General features: G+C 42.1%; 6 protein-coding genes across 7 annotated transcripts; 3 read left to right on the top strand and 3 right to left on the bottom strand.

The window, feature by feature from the left end:
• LOC124205146 (histone H2A) overlaps window positions 1-20,973 on the top strand; it is an 89,797-nt gene that overhangs the window by 16,665 nt on the left and 52,159 nt on the right.
• LOC124205138 (histone H4) lies at window positions 302-930 on the bottom strand. The gene has a single exon (XM_046602501.1). The coding sequence runs from the start codon at window positions 901-903 to the stop codon at window positions 592-594; it is 312 nt and encodes a 103-aa protein (XP_046458457.1). The 5' UTR covers window positions 904-930; the 3' UTR covers window positions 302-591.
• LOC124205141 (histone H3) lies at window positions 1,199-1,661 on the top strand. Its single transcript, XM_046602504.1, has one exon. It carries the CDS (start codon window positions 1,211-1,213, stop codon window positions 1,619-1,621), a length of 411 nt encoding a protein of 136 aa, XP_046458460.1. The 5' UTR covers window positions 1,199-1,210; the 3' UTR covers window positions 1,622-1,661.
• Window positions 2,959-7,291, bottom strand: LOC124205123 (rhodopsin-like). Its single transcript, XM_046602480.1, has 8 exons — window positions 7,077-7,291; window positions 6,384-6,830; window positions 5,142-6,301; window positions 4,993-5,060; window positions 4,771-4,862; window positions 4,469-4,700; window positions 3,994-4,405; window positions 2,959-3,928 (listed from the first exon to the last, which is right to left on the bottom strand). The coding sequence occupies exons 3-8, from the start codon at window positions 5,460-5,462 to the stop codon at window positions 3,461-3,463; spliced, it is 1,593 nt and encodes a 530-aa protein (XP_046458436.1). The 5' UTR covers window positions 5,463-6,301; window positions 6,384-6,830; window positions 7,077-7,291; the 3' UTR covers window positions 2,959-3,460.
• Window positions 12,356-16,353, bottom strand: LOC124205124 (rhodopsin-like). Of its 3 annotated transcripts, XM_046602482.1 has the most exons (8): window positions 16,297-16,353; window positions 15,890-16,092; window positions 13,989-14,520; window positions 13,847-13,914; window positions 13,697-13,788; window positions 13,400-13,631; window positions 12,911-13,340; window positions 12,356-12,848 (listed from the first exon to the last, which is right to left on the bottom strand). In XM_046602482.1, the coding sequence occupies exons 3-8, from the start codon at window positions 14,310-14,312 to the stop codon at window positions 12,417-12,419; spliced, it is 1,578 nt and encodes a 525-aa protein (XP_046458438.1). In that variant the 5' UTR covers window positions 14,313-14,520; window positions 15,890-16,092; window positions 16,297-16,353; the 3' UTR covers window positions 12,356-12,416. The 3 variants fall into 3 exon arrangements, with proteins under 3 accessions (XP_046458438.1, XP_046458439.1, XP_046458440.1); XM_046602483.1 differs by lacking the exon at window positions 16,297-16,353 and having other exon boundaries at window positions 13,989-14,268; window positions 15,890-16,195; XM_046602484.1 differs by lacking the exon at window positions 16,297-16,353 and having other exon boundaries at window positions 13,989-14,223; window positions 15,890-16,195.
• On the top strand, window positions 17,697-20,186 carry LOC124205122. The gene is made up of 2 exons (XM_046602479.1): window positions 17,697-17,842; window positions 18,026-20,186. The coding sequence occupies exons 1-2, from the start codon at window positions 17,813-17,815 to the stop codon at window positions 19,964-19,966; spliced, it is 1,971 nt and encodes a 656-aa protein (XP_046458435.1). The 5' UTR covers window positions 17,697-17,812; the 3' UTR covers window positions 19,967-20,186.

The following is a 20,973-nucleotide window of genomic DNA, read 5'->3' as shown; positions in this document are numbered from 1 at the left end:
AATTTGTTCATTAGTGCGACGGAACTTTATGAAATACTGTGATCTTGAGCTTTTCTCTACATATCTCCAGTGTACTATTCGACGTTGTGCTTAATTTCTTTCTCTACTGTTGCATTTTAAGATTGGCATATCCGGTTCAATGCGTTGTTATCTACCTATTAATTTGATTCAGTGATATTATCTCCGCAGCAACTTCTTTTACATACTAAGGAACTCTAACTATAAATCATTGTTTTGTTAAATATGACCGAAAGTCAAACATAAAAATGAAAATATTGTAAAATATGAGAACCGGAGAAAACTGCATCTGGATTATTGTTATTTTAGTTATTTGGTTAAACACACCGTTTACGTATCACAGAAAAATATCTTTTAAGACGCATGAACAATTGGCATTGCTTCCTGCTATATCAAATAAGATAAAATAGAATAATAATGAATTCAAAATTCAAGGATTTTGTTATTCTATCTAGTATAAAGTCGGCAAGAATATGGTTTAAGTGGTTGAGATATCTTTTGCTTCAAGTAAATGGTGGCCCTGAAAAGGGCCGATTGGTTTGAACGATCGGAGTATGAAAATCAAGATCAGATTTAACCGCCGAAACCGTACAGAGTGCGGCCCTGACGTTTCAGCGCGTAGACGACGTCCATGGCCGTCACAGTCTTCCTCTTGGCGTGTTCAGTGTAGGTGACGGCGTCACGAATCACGTTTTCAAGGAACACCTTCAACACACCGCGGGTCTCCTCGTAGATGAGACCAGAGATTCGCTTCACACCACCACGACGGGCAAGACGACGGATGGCCGGCTTGGTGATTCCCTGGATGTTGTCACGCAAAACTTTGCGATGACGTTTGGCGCCTCCCTTGCCGAGTCCTTTTCCTCCTTTGCCGCGACCAGTCATTTCGATTAAATCGATTAAAGTTTCTGATGTTTTAGAAAACACAGAATGATTGAATTTTTTAAAAGTACAGAGTTTATATACCCCTCCAGACCCCTCTAACGGAACGCCCATTGGTTGAACCCTCCCCCACGCCATCACACAAACAAAGAGATAAGAGAATTTCCGTTATCAATTTTCTTTCCCTCCCATTTTTTGAACTAACCAATCCCTAGCCAAAGAACTCACTTAGTTCCTCAACGTCCGTCGACTCCCTACATATACTAACCGCTTTTCTGTATACATTATCCCCAAATTTTAGTCGTTCGACATGGCTCGTACTAAGCAAACTGCTCGCAAATCCACCGGTGGCAAGGCGCCCCGCAAACAGTTGGCCACCAAAGCCGCTCGCAAGAGTGCCCCGGCCACTGGAGGAGTCAAGAAACCCCATCGTTATCGTCCCGGCACCGTCGCCCTTCGTGAGATCCGTCGCTACCAAAAGTCGACCGAGCTTCTGATCCGCAAGTTGCCATTCCAGCGCTTGGTCAGAGAAATCGCCCAGGATTTCAAGACCGACTTGCGTTTCCAGAGCTCGGCCGTCATGGCCCTGCAGGAGGCCAGCGAGGCTTACTTGGTGGGTCTTTTCGAAGACACCAACTTGTGCGCCATCCACGCCAAGCGAGTCACCATCATGCCAAAAGACATCCAGCTCGCTCGCCGTATTCGTGGTGAACGTGCCTAAGCGACCTATTCCCTTTTGACTTACCAATCGGCCCTTTTCAGGGCCACCATCATTTTATAGAAAAGACATCTACCAACTAAATATTTTCTTGAATTGGATTTAACTAGTTTTGAACTGTTAAGTAATTCTAAGCCCTTTTATACCTCATAAACTAAACAACCTTATGGAAAATAATTTACATTACGCTTTTCTACAAAGGGATAAGCTTATTTTTTTGTTTCATTATGTTTTGGTTTGTTTGGCATGTTTTGGACAACTAGTGTTGGGTTCATCAATTCCAAGGTACTGATTTCAATAATTACTCAGAAACAAACATGTAGCTTTCACAGCAAAAGATGAGGTTACGCGAGAAGGAGAACAAGTATTACAAGAACTTGTTTGGAAATCACTTGTCGTTAAGCAGCTTTTAGTTTGACTTTTAACTACCTTTTTATTCTTCTACAGACATGGAATTTGGAACTATTTTTTATTCACTTTTACTTTCTATCAGACCTTTTCAGGCCACCAATTACTAAAGAAAAGATTATCTATCCCTCTTTAATTTTATTTCAATATTTTTGTGAATTTGTCTTGCTGTCACAGACTGATGTCCATGAATGGGAATGGCCTACAATAAGGAATACTCCACTCATCACTCACTATGGTTTCCTTCGGAATGTCAGAATTTCACAAACAAAACCTGGTATGCGGTCTCAATTTTTGGTAAACATAGAACAGACATTTGAATAATTATGCACTATTTTGGAACTCCACCCAAGTAAATAAAGCCCAAATCAGGAAAACAGTAGTAAGAAGTAGGATACGAATGGGAAAACTGAAAATGTTTGAATCAACCTGATTTACAAACAAGATCTGGCAGTCGGTTTATCCTTGTGATTTTCGCCACTCATTCTTTCAATCCCAGCACTTTATTTAAATGCACAACCACATTCCAAATTCCTAATTATCTGTTTAAATATTCCAAGACACAAATAAGAGTAGCAATCTAAAGAACAACACAGACGACAATCAAAATCTATGCAAACGACGAAGTAAACAAATTAAGCCACCTGGTGGCCAAAATGTCGAGCTCATTCCAACATTTGTTATGGCGCGACCCTTCAAAAACCAAATTTTCTATTTTGATGATGTCTTACTTGACGAAATTTTCTATTCACGCAAATGTAAAATTGAATTTTCCAAATTTCCCGCCGTAAATATCTTCATCTTGGGCCCATCACTCAGCGGATAACTTTCCAGAGCTTCAACTCGTTGTTAGTATAAGTCAACAAAAACCTTCTATTTGCTAATTCCAACACATTTTCTTTGCGTATTTGTTTTGTTGAAAAGAAAAATTATCGACTGTAATTTCTCGTGAAATGTATTTAGAATCGAATTGTTTTTTTGTTTTTTTATACTGCCACTTTGGAAATACAATGTTTGCGCATGGACTACATTTTATGAGTCTGTACATCAAAATCGATTTCCCGTCCTTGATGTTTTACGGATGAGGAAACGTTGCTAAGCGAATTGCCGAGATTTGTCAATAACATTTTACCGAGAAACAATACAAAACGGTCTAATTAGATGTACAAGTTCACATTTTCAATCAAATATCGAAAGAATTCGGGTCGCCAAAAGCACACCGCAAAATACAATATAGTTCAATCTTGTAGCGGAATGATTTCCAACCGGATCGCCCAAAATATACCAAGTCCGGAAGCGTTGCACCCCGTCGAAGAACAAACTATCCAAAAATCAAATGTAATACGTTCGTCCCCCCTTCCAATAGAGCTTGATGGGCTCCGCAAAATAACAGTTATTTGGGATTGAAAGAGAAATCTATTGTCTACTGATTCGTTAATGCATTCCCAGCGGATGCAGCATCCGAATTTGGTGAAGGTCGGCGTTGGGGAGGTACCGAACGATCTCCAGCGAAACGGGCTGCTCCTTTTGTTGGTCTCCTTCCATTCTGACACAAGGATTACTCGATCTGGTCGCAGTCGCTTCTGATGCTGGGCTTATCAAAGACGGAGATGGCAGTTGGTTTGGGTCGTCAATCAAAACACTTTCTTGTTTCTCCTCTCCTTCTTCTTGTTGTTGTTGCCGTTCAACTAGACAAGGAGGACTGCTGAGATTCTGTCGGGTTTTCGACGATGAATTGATGCTCTGCGCCAAGATTTTTGTCAGCCGGCCAGCAGGGGAAAAGTCGGCAAGCTGTCTCGTTTGCGGATGCTCGTTGCTCGACGTGCCTGCCAACTGGCCACTGTAAGGGCGTCCGGGCCGGCCGAGAAATCTGATTGAGAATTTCTCCCAAGTCAATCGAAACTGCCCAACAGGAAAATCAATTAACAACGTAATTAATGTCTCTAATTATAGTAAATGAAATATACCTGAGTGTTTAAAAAGCCGTAAATAATGGGATTGAGAACGACCGCCGTCTTGGCGAAAATACAAGGCACAGTGGCCCAAACCGGCGAAACGGTATGCTCGTCGCTGAAAAATTCGATGAGCGCCAAAATCGAATACGGGGTCCAGGTGATGATGAAAGCCCCGATCATGACGGCCACCATCACCGTCGATCGTTTCTCGGCCGCGTCACGCCGTCGATTTTTCTGCATGCTAGTTTGCAGCTTCACTAGTAGACTCCTCTGTTCAATTTCCCTCTTGACTTTTCGGACGACGCGTAAAATGCTGAAATAGGAGGCCACGATGATCACCGATGGGACTAACTGGCCCATGGCGAACACGTAGAAGATGTAGGATCGGTTATTAACCACCTTCAATTCCCAATTCACCGAACAGCTAAGTGAAATTATAAATTTAAAAAAAAAAGAAAGCTATTAACTTATTTCTTCGACTAAAAACCTGATGTGACCAGCTTCACGGTCATAGTGGCCCCATCCGAACAAGGGTGGACAGGTGACGGCCAGGGAGTAACTCCAAATGAGCGTCAAAAGGAGCGCGGCCTGGTGACGTTTCAGCCGGACGCTGTGGTTTGTAAAGGCGCTGATTCGATTTGGCGGATGGACGTGCTTCTGGACGACGAGTTTGCATCGCAACATGGCCAGAGCTGATAAAGTGGTAATCGATGCTATTCCTGCGAATTATTACAATCGATTAAACACGGGGAAATTGATTCGTCAGAAAAAGTAGTATAATAATATAACCTGTCGTCGATACTATCATGGCGTAAACGACGCACAATTCATGGCTGAAAGGCCATCCGCAATGGAAAGCGGCAGCTGCTGATATTGGTGCTCTTCCGTTCGTCAATTATTATCCCCCAAACAACAAAACATCCCTTCGTCAATAAACCTTCTCAACTGAGCCAGTGACACACCAACAACCAATAGCATAATATTTAAGAGACATTTAAGTAGATTAAATACCCGAATCCAGCGATGATGCCGTCGGAACAGGCCAGGTTCAACAGCATCCAATTTAAAGGTGTCATTTTCTGCGACGCCAATAACAGAATAGTAAAAGTAGATGATTATTTGAATTTCGACAGCACATGACAATGATCACAGATACTAACCTTTGGATCGTTGATAAGGACGATGACGACGATGGTATTGAGAATCAATCCAATCACGCAAATGAAGAACAGGTAACTGGCGGCCATCTGATAAGCCCAAATTGGCATCAACAGGTGATGATGACCGCCGGGGTCGTCCACCGAATATTCCGAAACATTTTGATTGGCACTGACCATCAGGTATTGCTGGTGTGGAACGTAGTCATCAAAGACTACTACATTCCTTCCATCCCAACTTGAAGCACTAGCACACGATAGAAGTGTCGCCAGAACGACCCAAAGAACTTTAGCGTCGCTCGTCTCGAACACGACGGTCGACATTTCACTTCGACGTAATAGAAAAACGGATAATAAATGTTCGCTAGAGCAGAAAGGCTGGAATCTTCAAGGACTAGAACCAACACAAGTGGGAGACTGCGTGTGCCGTGGCACTCAGACTAAAAGTCAGCCTTGGCTAGAAGAATTGATCTTCTTTTATAGAGAGCGCGACGGCGGCGACGGCGACGGCGACGGCATCCTACGCAACAGCTGTAAAGTCCGTATACAGTGTGGGATGACAGTGAGCGAGGTTCACAGGCGAGTCCCTTTTTTTTACGTTGCGCAACGATCGATCGTCTTCTTGGTGCACGTAAAAAAATCCGGTCCCGCAATTTTTTTAGTAAGAACATCTTTCTGTATTAATTATTAAGTCTCGCTTAGAAATGTTGTACGTCATTATTAACTTTTCGGTGAGACTCGGCTCAAAACTTTTCAACTGATTTTTTAACAGTGGTTCAAACTTCAAAGTTGAGAGGATGGAGAACTCGTTACTTTGAATGAGTTTGAATTACAAATCTGGTGGGGAATTAGAGAAAAAGGTGATATTCTTGCTCTAAAGTTGTGAATTCTGAACGAGTCGACTTTTTGAATGCATTAAAGCGACGACATGATGCGACTAAATTATTTCACTTTCTTGATGTACTTGCTCGACACAAAAGTCGATGATGTTTCTGATGTTCTTTGGATGGTGGGATTGTAACATTTCGAGTCAAATTCCTTGTTGAATAATAGCCAGAAGAGTCGAGAAATTGGACCGGCTGGGAATGTTCATTGGCTGAGGCTGATGGGCGACTGGATCGATGGAGGAACCGTAGTGAGAATTTATCCCAAGTCAATTTAAACTGCAGGAAATTGGAAAAGCAAATATTATTACATAAACTAAATTCTAGCTGATTGGTTTAACAGTCGAAATTCGCAGTATACCTGAGTATTAAAAAAACCCATAAATGATGGGATTGAAAACAGCCGACGTCTTGGCCAAGAGACTGGGTACAGTGGCCAAAACGGGTGAAACGGATGAGTTTCCGTCGTTTCCGCCAGTGAACGTCTCGATAAGCGCCAGAATGGAGTCCAGGCGATCAGAAAGGCAGCGATCATGACGGCCACCATCACTGTCGACCGTTTCTCGGCCGCTTCGCTCTGCCGGCTCGCCTTCTTTTGTGCTGGGCTGTGCAACAGCTGAGCCATTGGCTGCGGATTCGTTTCCGTCTTGCAGCTCATCATTTCTGCCTTCCAATTTCGAACGGAGCGCAGAATGTTGCCGTAGGAGGCGACGATTGCTGCCGCATTGGGATCAAGAGCCCCGTTATGAAAATGTACATGATATACAACTGGTTGCTCTTCTTCTTCGACTCCCATTTCACGGAACAACTGGCACATTCCATGAAAAGCAAATGTGTGGAATCAAATATTCAATTTCTTTGTGAACAACAACTTAATCCCCCAACTTCTAGGACAGCCAAAAAGACAATGTAAGTCCCATATTCAATTATTTGAAGGTTGGAGCAGGATCACACATGAACGAATAAGAACCAAACTCTGTCACAGGGAAAATGTAGTTGCTTTTTTGTCTGAAAATGAATGTAAGTGCATTATTTAGATTTATACTCCACAAACCTTATGTGGGCGGCTACAAGATCGTAATGACCCCATCCGAACAGGGGTGGACAAGTAACCGCCAGGGAATAACTCCAAATGAGAATCAAAAGGAGCGCGGCTCGACGACGATCCATCCGGATGCCGGGGTTCGGTAAGGGCAAACTGATGCGATGCGGTGGGTGGGTGTATTTCTGGTCGACGAGTTTCCATCGCAGCATGGCCAAAATGATTGATCCGATTCCTGCATATAAAACACCGTTTTAAACAGGCTCCTTTTAATATGGTATTCCGATTGATGCCAACCTGTGGTTGATATTATCATGGCGTAGGCAATGCATAATTCTTTGCCAAAAGGCCAGCCGGAATGAAACGCTGCCGTCATCGATATCGTCGTCCTGTCAAACACAAAACGGAATCATTTTAGTCTTAACAATTGAAGTTTTAACGAATAAAACAAATACCAGACAACAGCGATGATCCCGTCACAGAAAGCCAAATTTAACAGCATCAAATTCAATGGAGTCATCTTCTGCAGAACACGAAACAAAAATTAGATTTCACGTCTCACTCAATTTCCCGCAAAAATTTGAATCGTGTTATTACTTGCTGGTTACTGAGTAGGCAGCGGCGACGACGATACAATTCAGGATCGATCCCATCACGCTGATGAAGAGAAGATAACAAGCGGCTGACTTGTAGGTCCAAATTGGCATCAACAGATGGCCAGGATCGTTTTTAGAAACGTTTTCAGCCATTGCTGCGTACTGCTGATTTAAAGCGAATTCCATTGACAAAATTTCTAGCGATGGTCCTCCTGGACTTGTACAATTTACCCAGCACAAGAGAAATGTTATCAGAGCAACAGAAGAAATTCTAGCGCAACTGAAACGAACAAAACGAAATACAAACTGAGACGAATGAAAGCCATTTCGGTCTCGGTATAAATTGAATTGGGATTTGGACAACTCCTTTCGCTGTATCGTCGATCTTGAATGACAGCCGGTTAGGATTGCAGGTTTAGAAGTAGAAAAAGAAAGTAAACGGGGAGAGTCTTAAAAATAAAATAAAATAAATAAGCGGGTTATAATGTCCGGGAAGTTTCTGATGGCATCATGACATGCCAGGAGTAAAATGAAGCCTATGAGGATCTCATCCAGGCGCATATCTGCTGCTTCCTACGCATCAAAAGAGAAACTCGACAGTTTGCAATTATATGCGGACGTCTAAAAGAGACGCACGAGATTCAATCGAGCGGAATTTACATGATTCGTTTCTCGAGTGTTTGCACAGTCAAGAATGCTGCAAACATTTAAACAAGAAATTCAAACAGGGACTGGATGTAACTAGATACATTTCCCCCCGATTAAATCACCCACTTCTTTGATGAATAATCGCGATTCCACACATAGTAGATTAATCCTAGACATTGCGCAATGTTTGGCATTGACGAGCTGACCCCACTTGCGACTACAACTTCACTTATTAAAGATCAATATTCATTCGCCGTCTATAAAAATGACTTGTTATACTTATACTTTGAAAAGTTATAGATTCTACTTGGCGGCTGAACCTATTATTATTATTCCTTTCGAGAATGAATACAATTTCCTCCGATTAGATTTCTTATTGATTCAGCGTCACTTATCTTTCACTTTTGTTCTCCCTTTTATAGCCTAGAGCATGACGTTATGCAATTACATCGAGGAGCCATCTTTTCCCAGAAAGACAAAGAGATAGTGCTTCCTGGTAAAGTATATCCAAATTTGAGCCTATAATGCCACGGAAGACAAAAGCATTTTCTCTTATGTCTCCGTTCTTTATACAGCATAAGAGCATTATAGGATATATAGTGAAACATTTTTCCGTTGGCTTGTGTGTATAGAGTAGCGCAGGAGGCCGCTACATTCAAAATCGGAAACACCGGGCAGGAAGAGGAAACGTCTATCAAAAACGATTGGAATAACCTGACGGCAAGATCTGTGATAGAAATATGATGGATCGGGCTAACAAATGTACCCTGCCGGAATAGGCAGGATCGAATCAAGAATATACATTAAAAGTTCCTTTCAACTCGCGATTCCCGTGCCCCCCCCCCCCCATCAAAATCACACAAAGCCTTTTTCACTGCAGGATCTCTCCAGAGACATGTCGGCTGATGAATAAAAATCTTTTGCCAGCAAAGTCTTTTGTCTAATCAAATTCATTTTTGGTCCTCACCTTGACGAAGGCCTTTAACACTTTTTAGAGGTTAAAAAAGTTAACCCTCGAGATTTTCAAGCTTTTTAGAATGACGATTAATCGCAATAGTTCATAAAGAAGTTAGCAACTGCATTGATGAAAATCCTACGTGATCCGGCAACCATTTTGGGGTATAAATGCTGATTGGATAAAACGAAATGCGCTCATAGTTTACCGCTAAGAAAAATATTGCACACTTTTATCATGTTTTTTTTTAAATGCGAAGTCATAATTTTCGATTGAAGCGCCCGACTCGGCCGTCAACATGGTATTCTTATCAAAATTTTTAAAACAGATGGCGTGTGCACCCATTGTGTTAACTTTTTTTTATTTACGGAAAGACGTATGCGCAGTTCGGGGAAATTCCCACCCGTTTATGACGGAAACTCTCAGAAACGGATTACGTACACTGGCGTCAAATCAGTGTCGTTATAATAATACGCATTGTATGAAAATCCTTGAATCCTCTAGAAAATTAGATGCGCCGCTCTGATTCCATTCGACATTGAAATACAGCGAGCGTGAGGAGCATTTGGAACTGCGTATACATGTTGGAGTTTATATATGTCTATTCTGCTTATAGTTCAACATACGAATTTACGGCTATAATTAAGGATGGTATTAACATCGTCCATGATTTCAGTCCCCTCTGTGATGACTGTACTGTAAATCACGAACGCTGATGCAGACTATACGTACCACTTTTGTTTTCAATTCATGATTTCGTTTATGTGTTTTTGAATAATTGAAATCTGTATTAAAGTTGTCAACGGCTACATTTTGCTCACGGCCAACTCAAAATCCGAGCTTTGCCCGGGAAAGGAGTGTGAACCGTGAAAAGGAGAGAGTACGATCTGGGACGGAAAACCTCCCAAATTTACTATGGGCAGTGTAACAGGCCCATTGACAGGCTAAACTAGCCTAATTTTAATCCTGGAACCTCATTAGAACTGATTTTTATTCCCTCTTGCAAACATTAACGTGATAAAAGGTATTAAGTGGCTATACTGGCTTTTAACGCCAATTAAGAAAGGTTTGACGATAATTGTTTTCGAATGAACAGGTTACGCAATTATGGTATTAAGAATTTAAGATGGATAATTAAAAATTAGGGACGCAATTGATATAGTGTGGCTTGGATTTGGTTATCACGATTCATAACGTTTACGACTTTAGGGGAGAGAAGGGCTTTAGATGTCAGGGTCATTTTGTTATTATTTTTGTTATTTTTTCTTTCACCCCATTAAAAAGGTTTCCTCTGTTGGTTTTCTACACAACGATTGCAAAGTCTTCTCAATTATACAGGAACTGGTTTCTTATAAGAAGGGAAATGTACAAAAGGAAAAATATCAGCCTACTTGTCTCAACTATCTGGAAGTGTGGGGTAAATTGGCTTTTGATTGCTATTGATTTTAACATTGATTATTTGGATAAGATGTTAACGTGACATGATCAGGATAAATAAGGAAAGCTTTGTTCGCCTAGCTTGAAGTGGCCTAGTCTACACATATTTTTCTTAATCCCAGCCTAAGAATACCAGATAAAAATGAGAACTTACAGGTGATGATCCTAGGCTAGGTACAGCTAAGTAGTTTGTATTAGGGTGTTCCAGCAACTGAAGATACCAATCATGAACGCTTAGGCTTAAAACGTTCACATATGACATTGCTGGTGACACTGCTATATTGGTTAGACAAATTTACATTAAGTTCACTGGATATTTTAATGGAAAATCAAGAACTTACTTAAGCAAAACTTACATGTTAAACAATAATAATGTTGTAGTCAGCAATTGAAAGGTGAAATTAGTGTATATCTGAGCAACTGTAACATACCAGCAGCATGCTCCTTTGCCAACACTGTACCAGCCACTTTAATTTCTTTCTCACCCACACTTTTGTTACTAATTGGACACCTGACACAATTTAGATGAATAATAATGAGACTTCACACTTGAGATTTCTCAAAAAGTAAATAGCCTACACAGCTTGCACAGATTTTCATACGATATATACTATTCGCAAAACAAAGAGTCCTGCGAGGCCCCAAAATTTGTGACGTAATTTCTAATTTGCTGCAGCGTTGGTTTGGTGCGTCGTAAATTTTTGAAATTTTGCTAGACTCATCTCGGTTTAAAATTAACAAACTTCGTTTCTCATGTTTGGTAATAAAACATTTTTTCTTGAAAAGAGTCGATAAAATAAAATAAGAAGACAACTAGTTCCCCATTTTTATTCCCTACTTGAACTAAAAATAGTTCCAACTTTTTGGAAGAATTATTTACGTAATGGCTTCCTCAATTCCAACGAATTCTAGAGAAACACACCAACGCGGCAGGAGATATAAAGTTCAATAAGTTGGCCTTTCACCGGAGTCACGGCACTTGAACGGCCGCTGTTGGGCATATGTATTTGCATTTTTGATGCCATACGGTCATTGGCCACCAGTTTCGTTCACTATTCTATAGAAACGAAATGTTTTATTTACAGCCAGTGACATATGGAAACTTTCTCTAGATGAACAAAAGAAGGCGGAAAGGCATCATGTTATTTCATGCTCAGATGACATCATCTGGACTAAATCTGACAACGATGACATTAATAACTTGGGGACGAGAGAGATTGACGTTTGGCTTAAATATCATTGTGGCGTTTGGTTTCCAATGAGGAAAACTGACATATATATTGTCACAAATTCAACAATGCACTGCGCGTATAACCTTGCCACGTGCAGCACAATTTCCCTGTTATGCACGGAATGATATCAATGGTTTGACAAATGAAATCACGGTAAGCCTACCAAATTTATGCGTCCGTTGTCTATAGCAACCACAGCCTTAACCCTTGTATATACGTCTTCTGCCGGATTCACCGAGTTGTTGCTGTGGTGGCGTCATGAAACTTCCGCTCACCTTACCGAAAAGTGTGTAGAGACTACAAGGGTCTACAAAGTAATAGACTCCCGTCTCATCCCAATGTAGCCAATTATAAATACACCCTATGCCTTGAACATGTAATTCACGGTTTTGAAAGTCTTTCATATAGACTTGTTTCGTCGTTAACTTTATTGCTCACCTTTTTAAAAAAGAGTTTTATATTTTTTTGTCAAATACAAATATCATTAAAAGTATAGAGAACTGTGACTGCATTTACGTAATTGTCCAGTTTCCTGAGTTTCCTGCGGATGTGTATGCAAATGATGGATGATACTGCTAGACACGTAGCGGACGACCACCAACAAAACGGGCTGCTGCTGCTCCTGTTCTTGTATTCCAGCACTGGACTCTTCCAGGCTTGCGGCTGATAGCGACGGAGACTTATTCCCGGGGATCAGCATGACTGGCTGCAATTGATGTTGGGGAGAAACGTTATTGACAATTCCCTGAATTTGATATCCTTCGGTAATTTCTTTCGTTGGCAGGTGATAGATGATGGAAGGTTTCACAGTAATGTACGTTGTTGTCAGTCCGGCAGTGAAGGAACGTTCTTTGCCCAGTTTCTGGCCATGTCGACGGAGAAACCGCAACGCCATTTTCTTCCAGGCCAATTTGAACTGCGTAACAATTCAACAATTTCATTTCCGTCATTTAAAATTATAATTGAACCTATAAATACCTGAGTGTTTAAGAATCCGTAAATGATGGGGTTGAGGACGGACGACGTCTTGGCCAAGAGACTGGGTACAGTGGCCAACACGGGTGAAATGGAGGAATTGCCGTAATGTTTGCCGTTGAACGTCTCGGTGAGCGCCAGAATGGAATAAGGAGTCCAGGCGATCAAAAAGGCACCGATCATGACGGCCACCATCACTGTCGATCGTTTCTCGGCCGCTTCGCTCTGGAAACTCAGTTGCTTTTGATGCAAACGACGACTAGTCATCAGACTGCTTCCCCTATTGATTTCAGTCTTGACCTTTCTGACTTCGCGTAAAATGTTGGAGTAGCAGACGAAAATGACCACCGTTGGGACGATCAATCCGAATGTGAACATGTAGAAGATGTAGGATCGGTTGCTACCAATTTGCAATTCCCAATTCACCGAACAACTATGGATATCAACCGTAAATGTTATATAATCTTTGAATGTATACAACGGACAGAGGACCTTATCTGGGCAGGTTCACGGTCGTATTGGCCCCATCCAAACATGGGCGGACAGGTGACCAGCAGGACGTAACTCCAGATGAGCGATAAAAGGAGTGTGGCTTTGTGACATCCGAGACGGACACTGCGAGTCGTGAAAGCGCTGAACCGATTGGCTGAGTAGACGTGATTTTGGACGACGATTTTACATCGCAAAATGGCCAGAGCTGATAACGTTGTGATTGATCCGATGCCTAAATTATCCATGAAATATTAAACGGTTAAATGTGTTCACTAAATAATTTAAAAAACGAATAACCAGCAGTTGATATAATCATGGCGTAAGCAGCGCACAATTCTTGGCTAAATGGCCAACCGGAATGGAAAGCAGCTGCAATCGATATGGGTGCCCTTTTAGAAATTCATAATAATAAATGAATCGCTACAGTACACAATCAAAATGAATTACCCGAAACCTGCGCTAATCCCGTCGCAGCAAGCCAAATTGAGCAGCATCCAATTTAAAGGTGTCATTTTCTGTCCAATTCCAGTAGAAATATTTTTTTAAAATTTGACTAGAAAATAATTAAAACAATCAAATTGGATTATACCTGTTGATCGCTGAGAAGAACAAGGACGACCATTATATTCAGGGCCAATCCCATGACGCTAATGAAAAGAAGATAACCAGCGGCTGATTTGTAAGCCCAAACGGGCATCAACAGACGATGGCCGGCTGAGGTTGAATCTTCTGAGTAATTTGCGACGGACAATAACATGTCGTAGTACTCTTGTCGTGAATAACTGTATCCATCCAACGATTTCCTTATTCCTCCCGGGCTTTCACTAGTCACACAAAACAAGAAGCTCGTCAACACAATCAAGAGAATACTCCGGTTACTCCCCCTGCTACTGCTGCTGTTGACGAACGCCATCTTCAATTAATCTGTGCTGCTGTCGTTGTCTAGACTAGAAGGGAATGAAATTTTTCGAGCGAGTCAACAAGCGACGAGTATAGCGCAATGTTTGGAGAGGATGTGAGCGTGCCATGACCCGCGGACTAATAGCAAGTCCTGTCGAATGTTGATTTGACTTTTATAGCACGGCATCTGCGTCCCACGCGCGCCAGCATCCCCGTAATGTCTGATGAGACGAGACATGACAAAGTATAATGGAATAAATAATACTCTCTACGTCTACATGATTGCCGCCATCGATTGAACTTTTGATGTGTGTGTGTACTATATTTAGATCGTACATCAGCAACATATGGTAATGACAGACATATATTATTAATAGCTGAGTCAACTGAATGGGATATATAGTAAGGTCTTTCTTGCATCGGTAAACCCACAACTCTTATAATTGGACCAACCAAGTTGAGGTTTGACAATAACTGAATGATCGTCGCCTGGCAATTAAGTAAGTCAAGTAATACAGCTTTTGACGTGGGCAACAACCGCAATCTGTTTTAAACTTATTCTGCAAGGTCGGCAGCATATAACCGACCACGCCCATCACATAATTTAGCCGCCGCCCACAATCACGATAACAAATTACACCAAAAGTAGCGGTTCACGGTATCGACCAGAATAGAACGATTTTTTGGGGCGCTATTCAATGTGCCGGGAAATAAATAGAAAATGGTGCAGACATTCTATATTTCTTTAGATATCTACCGCAGGCAGGATCCCCTATTGAATATTGATTCAGAAGCGAGCAGAGAGAGAGTCACCAGCCCGGCCCCATTTTTCCCTTTTTTCCCCCAATCTCTATGGCGCTTTGCTATGTAATTTGGCAGTTGACTGCTTGCCATGGCAACGGCGACTATTTTTCTTCTTGTCTCTAACCGACGCGACAGCTCACCCGTCATAGGCTACCGCTTTTGATTATTTTCCAAGAATTTTATGGAACGGCCATGTCAACAAATTACACTAGCACGTTATTGATTCCCCAAACAAATAGACGACAATATGGTGGTGGCCTATACGCCATTTTTCGTTGTGGCCCCGTCTGTTGAAGTGAATGATTATTAATGTTCCCACAGTTGCCGGAATAAGAAAGTGCACAAAAAGATGGAGGCTGCGCTAAATGCGTACATAATTAATTCGTTACTTCAGGATTACAGGATTACACCTTTGTAATTTTTTGAGCGACAAAGATAGATCTATAGCCCGAAAATAAACGTGATATTGTACGTAGGAAGTGGAGTGGCGTTAGGACCGTATTGGTTATAAAGTTTCTAGTTGCACTTTGATTGAAGTGTTTAAAGTTCAAATATTTTTTTAGTTTAATTCTCTACTCATAGACAACGTTTGTAAGGTACAAAACCGGGCTTGATCTAAAGTCGTTCTACATATATTACATACTATTTAATGAACCCTTACTGAGTCTAAAAAATCGGCATTAACAGTCAATCGCATAGCTCATGAATAATCGTATTCCATAAAGATTCATAATCAACACCACCAAATATTTTAAAAAAGAAAGAATAGAGATAAATTTTTCCTACCTTTAAGCCTGGGAAAACACGGTCAGGCATTCACGGACGAATTGAATCCACCAGGAGATAGGAAAACGGACCTTGTCCTCGTGAATATACACCCACACACACACATGGATGTACAATACACGGGCAGAAAGGATTTGAAGAAAGGGGAAGAAGAGATCCGTAAATCGAACGACATCGGGAGTTTCTAACCGGATGCTGTTTATCTGAATAACAAATAAAAAATGGGTTACGAAAAATATTGACAGGAACCACCAAGTTCCAAGTAATGAAACGTTCAAAAATGAGACAGGTGGATAAACCGTAATTGTATATATTAAGGTTTCCATGCAATACACTGTATCAACGTAAGTCATGCCTAATTAAAATGTCTAGCAGGTCACAGGAATGAAAGTAACGAAAATCATTACCCAAGTGCTGATGCTGAGATTGTTGCTGGTGGCAGATCAATATACCAGCTCACAAGCAAAACTTGCATATCCTGTTGTTGCAATGGCTGGCTCAGGCCAGAAATCTACACAAATAAAGAGAAGATTAGACAGTGTAAACAAACTATCATTGCATTAACAGGGGGCTTACGTGATGATAAATGCTAGTCAGGAATTAACAAAATAACATCTCACAAATTTGGAAAAGATTTAATTCTTCTATTTAAACTCCCATATTCATTCTATTTGTCTTCTCAGTTTTATTTACCTGGTAAAAAGCATGGAGTGTGTAGATTACGTGATTCTATTAAGAGACGTGACCAAAGTTGACACGATGATCACATTTTTGTTATTTTATTTGCTGTGCTGTTTTTCGTCCAGCCACGTACGTATCCAAAATAGTGATTGCTTAGTTTTCTTTGTAAAATTTTAATGTTAACTTTTAAAATTAACTTCGGTCTTTTTTTTTTCGAATCCTGTAATAAAAATGAAAGCAGACGACGCTAATCTTCTAAATCGATAGAAATAAATCGACCCCCAAATCCAAAGGATTTAAACGTAAATGCGCAATTTCTCACTCAGGGTCGACATCCGCTGAACGAATCAGGATTACTTTTTGGTATGTAATAGTTCGTCTCAACAAGTTACACTGAGCCCCTCCCCCCTACCACAGCCTTTGCACGAAGCCCGCAAATAATTACTTTTTAGACCGAACCCCGTCACAAGTAACATCCCCCCACTAGGCCACTAACTAATTATGCAATATACCATTTTTAATCCAAATGACATAACTCCGTGTGTTACGAGATAAGACTGTCTGTTAAAACATTCAATGAGTGCCGCCGTAGCTGCTGAAACATCAATGATCACGTTCCCGGTGCGCAACAGCTCTTTGCGATTAGTTATTTTCCCGTTAGTTATATTTACCAAGACTTGTGATGTCAAATAACAGTCACGCAGTATCAACGTGATTATATATCTCTGTACAAAAAGACGGATCAGAACGTTGGAAAATCCCATGAGTGTGCACAAGAGATTTAGAGAACGAGATTATCTGATTCACCATTTTCCATTTCGTCAGCTCTCTCATTTACACGAAACAATTCACAGTCTCACCTGTACCCAACCCGGAGCAGTAAAATGAATTGCCTTGCCAGTAAAAGTTTTATTTTTAAAATTTTTAGATGTCATGGCCACCAATTTATGTTTTTGTGTCGTGTATAGTCACACACAATGTTTGTTGATTGGACGCTGGTGACGACGATTCTATGTCTTATCACTGAGTCTATAATAATAACTATGCGCGTTGAGAGAGATAAAAAGAAAAAGAGGTGCAAAGCCTTTCATTTCATTTATCAAATCGTTTTCTCACATTTTCTCTTCAAAAGTTGGTCAGCCTGGGCCGTCGTTTCTCACTGTATTTCTTGTTTTCTTCCATGTTACACGTGACGGAATGTCTAACGCATCTCTCTCGAGAGAGACCTGATTTGCATACCCCATGTCGTTGGAATTCGTTTATGCGTCAGAGGTGAGTTTTTATACAGGCAGCAGGAATAGGTCGCACGTCTTTTTTTATTTGATTTCACGCCTATTTTTTTTGTTATTATTCCGTTAAAAAAAATTCGATTAAAAAACTTCTTTCCTTATTCAACATTCAAATCGATTTGAAAAAAGGTTTTTAAAAAACTAATATTTTCTTTTCACCCAAAAGGGTTACGACGAATTTGTAGCCTTGTGCGCTAATCCCGCCGTGATCGAGAGCCGTGTCGATCGTTTGCGTCATCACCAGATGAGAAACGATCGTGTCCAGGATCAGCTCACATCTCGCCCTCGCAGCAACCACAAGTACCGCGTCTACGCTTCATTCGAAATCCTCCTGCAGGATCCGGCTGCTACTAGGATCGAGAAAGGCCTGGATTTCCCTGGCGCCATCTTCACACTGTGTCGCCAATCAACATTCAACGAACTGACCGAATCGGCCCGGCTGCTGGTCCAGCACGGCGTCGAAATCCTCCACACCCGAACGGGATCGCAATCGGTTTCGTTCATCTGCTGCTACTACAATTACAATTACATCGAATTGATGAGGACCCTCGTCCGGCACGACAAACTTTCCACTCACGTCTGCGACGCCCTCGTCCGTCTCTGCCGGATCGGCGGCGCCGACCATCTCATCGATCGCGTCCGAGCCCTGACGAAATTCGGGATCGACATCGTCCGCATGGACTGCGATTCGGTCGACAGCATCAACGTCATCACCGAGGATGTTGAGAACATCTTTTCCAAACTGAACGACGACGTCGTAGAAGAAGAATCTCTGCTGGAGTCTCGACTGGGATCGATCCTGAAATCCTGCCGGACGACAATCCATTTGAAAATCCACTCGCATCAGGGTAGGATCATCTACAACCACCAAATCGATCACGCCGAAGAGTCTGGCCTGTTGAGTTTCAACACACGGGAGAACAGCATCTACCTGCCGGCCTACCGGGAATGGCAAAACATTCACTCCGCTTGGCATCGGCCGGATACGAGCGCTAAAACCGGACCCCTGGATCAGTGGATATTCAAATACCTGGACGAGCATTCGCACCGGCGTGAGGTCTGCGATAAATCGCCAAACCGTTGCGACTGGTGCGGAGTGGGGGCCCATGTTGACGATTACCTGAACCGGTTGATGGACAAGGTGGAAGAAATGTGTTCACTCTTTGCGGTCAAACGGTTCGTCCGCTACGGGAGCTCGGCCGAGAAGACCAACATCTTCCGGGCCAGCGAATTCGACCGCGGGGTGGTCCTGTTGAATTTCGGCCAATCGCCATCCGATCCCAATCAGATCGTCTACACCGGTAGCGATCCTAATTACCTGGCGCTCAAACTGGACGGTGAGCCTAATAAGCCCATCAATTCCAGCACGTTGATCGGTTTGCTGATGAAATTCACGACGGAGGCGGTGGAACGCGTCCACAGCGTCCACGTCTTCGCACCGACGGTGGCCTTTGGCGAAACTTGCGTCACCGTTTACTTCCTGTACCGCGGGCGACACCCGGCGGCGGCTGTCAAAGTCAGCGTCGACATCACCATCGCCGTCCAGGCCGCCGAGCAGCCCGTCATGATCACCAACGGCTGGTACATCTCGGACGACACGGAGGGTGTCGTCCTGTTGGTCCCGCACCGCAAAGGCATCGGCGATCAATGGCGACTGTCTTACCCGACCCTGGAAAGGAACATGATCCTTCACGCAGGAGTCGAAGTGGCCAGGGTCTACCAGTTGCTCAAATTCCTGGCGGCTCTCCATCACGCCCGGGACAATTTGAAACGTGAAATCCCGAGGAAGTCCAGCCTGTCGTCCTACGCGCTAAAGACGTGCCTGTTCCGATACATGCGCCACCACTTCCGGCCTCCGCCCTGGCAGCCGGAAGACTCACTCCGGCACGCCATCGGCATCCTGCGCCAGTTCCCCGTCAATTCCTGCGAGATGACGTCTTATTTCAACAAGGAAATCGTCGTCTTCAACGTGACGCCCAAGAGCCGGAAGGCCGTTGCCGAAATCATTTCCATGTTGAATCAATTGCTCGAATCGCAGAATTATTGCTCTCGGAATTATTTCGCCAGATCGGCGATCGAACGAAAATATTTAACTGTCGCCGTGTAAAAAAACAAACTAATGTCAAACTGTTGTGCCACTTTTAAAAAGCGCTATGTATAAAATAAAATATGTTAATCAGTTAGCCTGTTAAATACGTGTCGAGCTGATAATTGTTGGGCTTATCTGTTTTTTAGTTTTTGATCGCTTGAGAATTTCTCGGTGACGTTGTTTGTCAACACGCTCAGCACACCGAGCGCCAACAATAAACGATATACTCGTGTTAAGCTACTCATTCGTTTGTTCCACCTTTCAGCAGTTTTATCGTGTCAGACTGTCATCAGTGGATAACTGTGTAGTTTTCAAACATGTTAGATTTGCCGCGCTCACACATCTACCAAGATATTTCGCAACATGGCGTATACTTTCAGACCAAAAGATTACAAAATGTGTTGAGACGACTCAATATAGCGGTGGTTATCGGTTGGAACGCAATATTTGATCTGGTCGACTGAATTTATAATAGTTTAACCTAGAAATCACAATCCTGTTTTGACTGGTTTTGGAAATCGCAGTGTGTTGCGCAATTTATCTTTCAACTTTTCCCAGCTGTATGTTCATTTTCCCGAAATTGTTTGGTTCATTATGAGGCCTATGTGTTATCACGACTGACATATAGTTAACGATTCATTTTAGGAGACGGGTGTTATTTCGGTCTTTAGAGTAACCGCATACAGCGGAAACGGTGGGTTGAAATACCCAGAATATGTGATTGGCTGACAAAATGGTTGACATCTAAATTAGCAAACGGGTTTGCTCGCCAAGAGAAATACACATGAAAGGAAAATAGGGATAATTCTATAGACTTTCGGTAACATGTTTTTCATTTAGTTTTGAACATTTTGTCGCTTCGGTCATTAAAAAATTAATTAGCAACAGAGACGGTTCAATACATAAAAGATTGGACAAGTTCGAGAAACCCCAAAAGTTTGTACGTAATCCAACAAGGCGGTAGAGCTCAGAATAAGAAAGAACAGCCGTGTGTACTAGTCTACTTTGGCACTGAATACATTATA

The sequence above is a fragment of the Daphnia pulex genome, chromosome 10, assembly GCF_021134715.1.
Source record: "Daphnia pulex isolate KAP4 chromosome 10, ASM2113471v1".
NCBI classification, from domain to species: Eukaryota; Metazoa; Arthropoda; class Branchiopoda; order Diplostraca; family Daphniidae; genus Daphnia; species Daphnia pulex.
The sequence above is the reverse complement of the archived record's forward strand: the minus strand, read 5'-3'. Positions and strand labels throughout refer to the sequence as shown.